General features: G+C 39.3%; 1 protein-coding gene across 1 annotated transcript; it reads left to right on the forward strand.

The window, feature by feature from the left end:
- Positions 1 to 712: 712 nt before the first annotated feature.
- LOC110540802 (large ribosomal subunit protein eL32-like) lies at positions 713 to 1,227 on the forward strand. The gene has a single exon (XM_060391497.1). The coding sequence runs from the start codon at positions 764 to 766 to the stop codon at positions 1,169 to 1,171; it is 408 nt and encodes a 135-aa protein (XP_060247480.1). The 5' UTR covers positions 713 to 763; the 3' UTR covers positions 1,172 to 1,227.
- The last annotated feature ends 8,778 nt before the right edge of the window (positions 1,228 to 10,005 follow it).

Genomic DNA, 10,005 nt, shown 5'->3' on the forward strand with positions numbered 1-10,005 from the left:
AGGAAGAGAAAGTCATTTGATATTGACTGAGACACATACAGATAAGAAATCATCAAAACATGTTCCCAGTACCTCGCATCACCAGGAGCTTCAGAGAGCAGATAGATGTCAGCATTATCTCAAGAGTATCTTACCGGCTTCCTTCAATAACTCCGCATGATGGCGATTTCTGCATCATTATTTTAGGTGGGGAAATTGAAGCTCCGGGAAATTAAATCCCTTGCTCAGATCAGCACAATTTATAAGTGGCAGGCCAGGTTTCACAGCCAGCTTTCTCTATAGATTGTCAAATGAAAATTTACAGAAACAACTCAGCTTTCCACCAGGTCTACAAATAAGAAAATGAGTAAGAAGAGGAATAGCTGAGGGAGCACAGAAGCGAGCAGGCAAGTACCTTGAAAAGAAAACAGAACGTACTAATTCCCTTTTATCAAAGTAAATTTGACGAGAAGCGCTCCTTTTAGAGAAGAATAGGAGGTTAACTCAAGGGATTGTGTGGGCACAGGCTCCACTATGCTGAGAGGGACCCAAAGTCCCTACCTCTGTGGTGCACTCCTGACCATTTTGCACACTCTGGTCAAGGAGAACCAGAGTGTTCTCATCTTCCTTGCATACCCACTGGCCAAGGAGAACCAGAGTGTTCTCATCTTTTTAAAATCTGATTTGCTTCCTATGCTGCAGATTTTAACAACATCAAAAAAAATGTGTCACGCTTCTTCCTCGGCGCTACCTACGAGGTGGCTGCCATCTGTTTGGAGGCAACATGGCTGCCCTCCGGCCCCTGGTGAAGCCCAAGATCGTCAAAAAGAGGACCAAGAAGTTCATCAGGCACCAGTCAGACCGATATGTCAAAATCAAGCGAAACTGGCGGAAACCCAGAGGTATTGACAACAGGGTTCGGAGAAGATTCAAGGGCCAGATCCTGATGCCCAACATTGGTTATGGGAGCAACAAGAAAACTAAGCACATGCTGCCCAGCGGCTTCCGGAAGTTTCTGGTCCACAATGTCAAAGAGCTGGAGGTGCTGCTGATGTGCAACAAGTCTTACTATGCTGAGATTGCTCACAATGTGTCCTCCAAGAACCGGAAAGCCATCGTAGAAAGAGCAGCACAGCTGGCCATCAGAGTGACCAATCCCAACGCCAGGCTGCGCAGTGAAGAGAATGAGTAGATGGCTTGTGTCCGTGTTTTGTGTTTAAAATAAAACCACAAAAACTGCCAAAAAAATGTGTCACAAGAAATTTCTTCTTTAAATAAATAATATTTATTTTGCCAAATGTGCAGTCACTGGAAGAAAAGGGAAAGTCTTGCTTCCCATGCCCTTCCCACTCTCCCACCTGCATCTTTTCTGCACAGGTGACTCTTAAGAACATTAATATTGATCTTGATAGTGAAAAGATCCATGCCAAGGACAGAATTTTCTGTTTTCAACAATACTCTTTCAAAATGTTCATAAACATACACTGTACATCATGCTTATCGATACCCATTGTAGCAATATTGATAATGGTGAGGAAAAGCACTTGGTGCTGATCAATGGAAGTATTCTCAGATAAACTGCAACAGAGACACACCTCAAAACAAAACATACAAAAGAAAAATGACCTAGATATGAATAGAAGTATTGAAATAACTGACTTCCAATCTTTCCTCCTAAGAGAGTTCAGACCTGTCTAGGAGGGAAGTTAAGTTCAGAGTTCTGGAAAAGGCACTTTACTTTTTGCCCCCAAGTAATGACTAATTAAGAGAAGCTCTTCAACCCAGACCATTTAAGGAAACTGCAGAAAGCAGAAGGAAATCACACCTGACAATGTTCAAAGTAAAAGACCTGCATGGACTGAAAGAGGCCAACACACTATAACCAAGCTAGTAAGGCATGTGAGTTATTTTTGCTGCTACCTCTAACTCCATCCAGGCATCCAAAATGTTCATGCTCCCTCTGCCTTCCTGCTATCAGCTCAAAGACCGATCTGAAATCAATCATTTACAGCTTACTGGGAATACCTTTCAGAGCCAAGGCAGACCCGGCTGAATTGCTCAAGAGTCTATTCCCAGAAGTTACAGGGGTAGAGAAACATATGCAGATAAAGAGTACTTCATATCGGGTATGGTAGAATTGCTTTTCCCCCATTTAAAACCTATTTTCATTTTAAGTGTGTGGTGTTCAGCTACAAAGGGCCAAATGTGTGTTTTGTGGCCAAATGGTGTGAAGGATGACCTTTTAAATACTATCCAACAGAGAGAGGTAACCTAAATTCCAAAATAATTGATATCCACACATTTTAGAAAGCATTGTTTCTACTTCAAATTGCTCGGGTGCTAAATTAGAAATTAAAAGTTTTTAAGCAGCACAGATTGCTTTTGAAGGAACACTTGCCTTGAGTGCAGGGTTCTGTATATCCTTCCTGAAGGTGATAGGAGGCCACTGGGGTTATGAGCAAGAGTGACAAAAGAAAAGTGACACTTTCAGAAATCAATTTGTCACTGGTGTGGAGAACTGCCAAAAAGGACAGAGTTGAAGGCAAGAGTATGAGAAAGCAAGCTTCTGCTTAGTCTATGTCTCTAAATAATGTCTCCCACATCTAACACTCGTTACAGTAACAATATGATACTGGTATTTGATATTCATGTAACAAGTTAGAGGCCTCATTGAGACACAACAGTTTTCACAGAATCACATGACTGTTAACAACTTCTGCCCATCTGAGAGAAGGAAGTAGAGTATTAACTTATGAGACTTTGGACATGTAAGAGACCAAAGATCATCTGCTGTGATGATGAAGCTCTCTAGGAAGTGCTTCCAACTCCTTTCAACACAAAAACTATCTGGCCTGGTAAGTCCAGTACTCCCAGCTAGAATGTGTCTGATGACAAAACAAGTTAGGAAAACACTGCTGCAGTCCAGGTGATTACTGAATCATCTGGCCACAAAAGAAATTGACTTCAGTGAATGACTGCTTTCAATTAGACCTTTTAAATTTGAGGCAATGACAAAGCACCTGGGAGAAAATCAACAGCTAATTTAACTAAGGCTGGAGACATAGCTCATAACTTAGTAAAGTGCTTGCAAGCATGACAACAGGATTTTGGTTCTCCAGAACCGAAGTTAGAAACAGTAACAAGCCAGGCGCAGTAGCACACGCCTTTAATCCCAACACTCAGGGAGGCAGAGGCAGACGGGTCTCTGTGAGTTTTAAGCCAGCCTGGTCTACAAAATGAGTCTAAGATAGCCAAGTGTACACAGAGAAACCCTGTCTTGAAAAAAAAAAAAGTAGTAACAACAAGAACAACAAAAACCAAACCAACCAAACAAAAAGTTAGTAATTACATTGTTTGGAAGGTGAAAGTACATGAAAACCTGAAACTCCTGTGGCTATCCACCCTTGCCTACTGCCTGGGTTCTAAGCTGGAGAGACCCTGTCATGGAAAAGAAATGTATATATTATCACATAAGGAGTGATAGCAGAGGCTGTCCTCTAACCTGCACACAAATGCACACTTGTACATTCATGGACATCCATAAACACTTTTATAGTCTATACACAAAACAAAAATAATAACAATAATAAAGAGATTATGTTAGAACTGAGAATAAATTTCAGAATAAAAAGACTTAACTGTGGCATTTTCTGCATGGATATGATAGAGTCTGAGAACTCTTCCCAGAAGGAAAGCCATAGAGACTGAGAGCAAAGAGGAAACACATACCCAGGGAATTATAATAGCAAGAAAAGAAGGTCGTAAATGAGACTGAGCAGTATTTAAACTGATAAACAACTAGGAGGATTCAGTGCCACAGAAAACAAAACAAAACAAAAATGGAGCCTGATCCCATAATCACTAATAGTAAAAAATTCTGCCTTTGGGGTCCTTGGGCCACCACCAGATGAGAAAACACGATGACCTAACTCTGAAAGAATTGATGGCAAAGCCAGTAAAGGCCACCACACAATTCTCTGCACAACTGATGGAGGCAGATTGTACTTGTAGGAAGAAGATATGTTACAGGTAACAACTGCAAATGTTTGGTCTTACAGGGGCCTGTCCAGCGTCATTGACTGGGCTCCATCTCCAGAATGATACATCGGATATATGTGGCTGTCTTGAAACAGAAGACCGTGAGTTCTTTATGACTCCTTAGGCAAGCCAGGTAGGTAGTCTTTGCCTCATGATGAAGCTGGGCTAGCTTTTTTAGGACACTAAGAACACACATGCCGTGTTACCTAGTCTTATCCTTTATATATGGTCAGCTGGAATGAGGAAAGATCTAAAATTCAGGTTTGCTTTTTGTGTATTTTGATGATGGCATTGGGAATAGTTGGGTCTTTGGTTCCAAGGTCATGAAGTAGCCCACAGCCTATCTCAGATCCTCCTGCAAAAGTGCGGGTTATTGATTTTTCACTTCCTAGATTGAAAGAACTGACCTTGCTCAGGATTAAGGTTCATATATGTCTAGGTCTCCTGATCATCTGCCTACCCCAAGTTAATTCTGATTTCTTTCCAGGCTGCGTTTAGACTCAAGTAAGTGTTCTTCAGAAGTTAGAACAAAAAGAACAAAGCAAGCCAAACTTAAGGGTAAGACTAAGGTTCAAATAACACAGAGACCCATTTATAGCATGAACCACTTCCATCTCAATTTTAGTGAACTGCCTCCACTCCTATCTCCTGGAGACAAAAAAAGACGAACCACTCAGGAAACTATCATCTTCCACTGCCTGCATTCCAACCTTTATCAAAGACGGGCTCCCTTTCTCTACTGTACATTAATCCCCCTGCACACACATTCTATTTCAGCCCTCTTTTCTATCTAGGACCCTTCCTTTTCTTCTAAACTGCAGTTTTTACCTTCTGTCTTTCATATATCTTCATCTCTTGCCTCTCAAATGGATCCTTTTCATCTTTAGTAACACCAAGGGCTCTCCTTCAATTTTAGAAGCTTTCCAGGACTGCATTTCTCTGAGTTCATCATACACCCCTCAGCTTCACTTCAAAGCTATATTTTTCAGTAAAAAGGTCCAGCCTCATCATGTCTATTTTGCCATCAACTTCTCTAACCCTCTCCAATATGTCCTCCACCCACCAAACTCCTAAAGTGCTTCTCAGTTCTCATTGTGATCACCCATCTCAGGCCAGAGTCAATTGGCATTTGCAGTTCTCACCTTATTGAACTATCAAGAATTACTTTTGGGGTGATCATAGCTTCACTTCAGAAACTCTTTCCCAGACTTCAGTAACAAAGTCTACATCATCCTATGTTCTCTGTAGAGTTTGGTTCTCCTGAGTCTTCCTCCCTGATCCAGCCTGCCTTACTTACATACTATGTGGATAATTTTAATATCACTTCCTAGCCATTTTCTCTGTTTATTTTTCAAGTTATTATTTCCATATATATATATATATATATACTCTAAATATCTACATAATAATGAATTACAATGTGTATATCCATTCTAATCCTCTCATAGACTACAAAACTCAACTTCCTCCTTTAATATCTTCATTAGTATAAAAGCTCTTTAACTTCATAATGCCCAAAAATGAACTCAGGTTCTTACCTCAACAACCTCTGCTCTTCCCATATGACCCCTCCTTTCAGGGACATAATTTTTGTAAATTTCAGAAATGTGTGAGTAATCTTTTATACATCCATTTCTAATCTATCTACAATCCTTGAGCCTTTTAACTCCTGAATATCCAAGGCCTTCTTTGACTTGTCATCCCTGAAACTCCCACACAAGGCCAAAGCGTGCCTGCCATTCCTCTGTTTCAATGCTTAGCTCCTAACTGGTTTTCTCATATTTACTCTTAACTCCCCCCAGTTGATCTCGCTGCAGGTCACATGATATTCCAAACCTGCCCATATCATCCTCAGTTTTAAAAGTCTCTCAGGATCCCAGTAACTAACTACAATGATCCTACGGGGCCTTCACAACCTCAGGCTTGCCCGCCTCTCCATTCTCTTTAAGATATAAACATTTTCTCTTGGATTTTTCAACATAAAGTATACAGACTGCTCTGATGTTCCTCTCTCTGTGTCTGTCTGTCTGTCTCTCTCTCTCTCTCTTTGCATTCATGTGCTTCTATTAGTTCACTCAAACACTTAAAATACACATGAAAAAAAATTCCTTCAGATATTCATACCCTGTCATGATGGTCTTTCCAATCTCCAGAACTGTAAAAACTGAATCTTTTTTCTTTACCTATTAGCCAGCCTCTAGTATTCTAGTATTACAAACAGAGTGTAATTAATGCTTATTAAAGATTCAATAACCCATTCTCTCCCACTATACTGCAATCTCTCTGAAGAGGTATTCCTTATATAAAACAAGTTTGCCTCCACCATAACCTCAAATATTCACTTAAGTTTTCCTATTAAATTAAACAAGAGGTCATAAACAGGATTCAGCTTAAAGTTAAATAATAATAATAATAACAATAATAAACTTTAAAGATCAAGCAAGAATCAAACTAGTAAATAGATAGCCTCAGGTTTTTTTTTTATTCAAATTTACTGTCCTGGATGTAAGAGGTGCATCAAGCAGACTTAAAAGACCAACTGAGACAGAGTTATGACTGCTCTAGAAAGCAAGGAAGAACATACATGTATTTTTTAATGTATTACTTTGATTCATGAGAGTGTATTGTCCACATGAAGTTCAAAGGACAATGTGTGGAGCTGGCTCTCTCCATCTACCAGGTGGGCTGGTCCCAGGGAGTGAACTTAATGTCATCATGTTTGGCAGCTTTACCAACTGTGTCATCTCAACAGCCCTGTAAAAATACTTTATAAAGTAAAACAGCTATAGTTTGATGGGTATATTGGGCGTAAGCTCATATAATGTGCCCTCAGACTGAGAACAGGAGAAGTCTTTGACCACAGCTCTAACCCTAGTACCCAGAATTGTGCCTAGCACATAAGTGACTTCATTAGTGGCTTGTTAGAGAATAAGTGGTCCACCCTCTCATTTCCTTAGCAGTGGAATTCCCTGACTATATTTGTTGAATGATTAAACTCTTCTCTTTGAAGAGGCAGGCTGCCCTTAGAGGGATTAAAATCAAAGCTTCTAAAAAAATAAAATAGTCTCATATATGAAATGGATTCTAAAATGAAAGGGCTACTCAAAAAAAAAAAAAAAAAAAAAACCTTGCAGATAATTCCAAGTCCAACTTCTTTAGTTAGTTGCTACTACTTTTTGAAAATCAGCTAGAATGTTATGTCCTCCAGAAAGCCCTTCTGATTCCCATTGTTTAGCAGTCAATACACCCGCAAAGTATTCCCAAAAGAGTGTAGCACACTGATAGGGGAGGTTGTAATAAAAAAAAAATTAAAGTGTAGTGCAGTGGGAATATTTCTTTTATAACACTGTTCCCATTAAAAAAAAAATCCACTGATCTTCCTCACTTAGTCTCTAATTTCATTTAGGAAAATAACATTGTCTTATTCTTCTAATAATTCTTAATTCCTAGTATAGTATCTGGCACCTAGTAGATGCTAAATATGTTTCTGTTAAAGTGAACTGAATTCTTGAAGACTTTTATAGATGCTATCAGTTTTATAACCTGATTCACTCATGCATTAGCTTTCAGCTAGTTTTTTTCAACTAATCCCTGTTCATACCTGGGAGGAATGATAAGGTATCATTTCATAAAGTTCTTTCTGGACTACTTTCAAGCTACTGAATGTCATTTTGAAAGAATTCTAATCAATAACAGTTTAAATTAGATATCAGAGAATCCAATGCATACATAAGTGCTTGCAGTATTTATATAAAGCTAAACTCAACAGCTCTTCCATTCCTTTTCCTTCATTTAGCATGACATTTTAGCTGATACTCCTGAACTGCTGGGTAAAGCAAATGTATTTATATTAGAGTCTCTTTGCCTCTGTGGCATTCTACCAACAGGTGTTCATGATTCTTAATTTTATCTGTATTTTTTTTCTTTGCTTGCTTCATTATCAAAAGAAAAGAATGACTGGGTTCATTTAAATAAATGAGCTTCAACTGATTGCATGCAAAAGTGAAATACAGTGCTGAGGAAATGCCTCAGCACTGGAAATCACTTGCCACCAATGAGTTCAATCCACACATGACAGAAGGAGAAAACTACCCAAGTTGCCCTCTGCTCTCTACACATGCACTGTGGCACGAGCAAACGCACACACACAAACACAAATAAATGTGATTTTTAAAAGTTAATTCTAAAGTAGGGCTCAGTTATTCCCTCGGCATACTGTGTGAGTCTCTTTGTGTGAAAAGATTCCCTCCACTTTCACTTTCCTCTGGAAGTTTGGGGTTAAAGAGAAGGCATCATTACGTTCACAAGGGCCAGGATATGGAGCACAGAGGAAATGCCTTACCCTAAGAAAATGGAGATCATGTAACTTCAAAAGGGGTATGCCAGCATGAGTCCATGAACTCCATACCTCTCTCTTGAGTAAATGTGAACTTGTATTCTTCATCAGCACACCTTCCATATAGCTTTAAAGCACAATTCACAGAAACATTTTCTTTAAAAAGTAATTGTGAGCAAAGGATGAGAATGTTTAAGTAAATCCTCTTTAAAATGATAAATACGCAAGAGTGTAGGGCAATGTCTTCACGTTTATTTTCAGAAAAGGAAGCAAGGGTTAAGGGGGGATCATTTTCTATGTTCTTAACAGTTCTTACGTTTCCCAAAACTATTCATGATTCTCAACATTTTGCAGCATTTTGTTCACATTCTAATCTTGCTGCCTGGTATTATGTATTTTCTTTCTCAAGAATGGTGCTCAATACTCTGGTTTCTCTTCAGATCTCAACATTTTGCAGCATTTTGTTCACATTCTAATCTTGCTGCCTGGTATTATGTATTTTCTCTTTCTCAAGAATGATGCTCAATACTCTGGTTTCTCTTCAGATCATATAAATCTTTCACCTTTTACTGAAGAATGGTGCTCGATGCTATACACACACATGCACACACAGGAGAGACAGAGAGAGAGAGAGAGAGAGAGAGATTATATGCATTCGCATCTCAACATATCGTTCTAAAAAGACTTAAAAAAAAAACATTGTATTTTCCTGACTGATTTCAATTGTATTCATTTCATCATCTCCAGTCATTTCCCATTTCCCAAATATCTTGTGTCAACACCTCTGCTTTGGGTTAGCAACCTGAGGATTACTGCTCTGCAGCAGCCCCTGCTGGCCAGAGACACTCTCTGATGTGCCTGGCTTGTCTCAGTCGGGCTTGTCAAGGCTGGCGCTTATTCCTCAGGGTTTAGCCACAAGTGGCCATAGTCTAGCCAGGAGTGATTTAATAGTCATCAGATCCTGGACCAGGCCTGCCTGCCATCTGCACAGTAGCAGCCTCACATTGTTACCAGGGTGGAAGGGGAATGCCAGATGAATGCAGAAGTTTAGTGCAACTTTTTATTTGTTTCTAAAATACACATTTTTTAAAAAAAAAAAGTATTTGAAGCTGTGACTAAAATGATAAAAGGAAATCAATGCAGAAAAACAGACCACCTGAAAATCTTCAGCTGAACACAAGTTGTGACATGATGTCAAAAAGGCATTCTTTTCAGAGAGAAGGCATATTAAATTATGCTCTCACTGACTGCTCTTCCAAGGACTGTTGATAGATGCTCAGAAGAGGAAAATCTCCCTTTCTGCTTGACCTTAAAAGCTGTCTTTCCCCAGGCCTTAAATGTTCAAATGTGAACATAAAGCATTTTTTCATTGATCCCATAAAAATCTTTTCAACCTGTTCATTTTAGCTTTTGCTTATCATCTGCCCATGCATGCAGAAGAGGCACGGACGGACGCATATATAGATGGAGGTGTGGATATATTAATTCTGAGCTGGAGAATAAATACATTCATCATTCAGGATGACAGAAACAGAGTGGAATACACTCAGATGATTACAGTTTGTTTTGCCATGCACTCATGAAAACTGGCAATGGAAAGAAAACGGAGCAGGCAGGTTATGTTAATAGAATATAGCTGCTTTTCTCACATT

The sequence above is a fragment of the Meriones unguiculatus genome, chromosome 9 (genome assembly GCF_030254825.1).
Source record: "Meriones unguiculatus strain TT.TT164.6M chromosome 9, Bangor_MerUng_6.1, whole genome shotgun sequence".
In the NCBI taxonomy this organism is placed as follows: Eukaryota; Metazoa; Chordata; class Mammalia; order Rodentia; family Muridae; genus Meriones; species Meriones unguiculatus.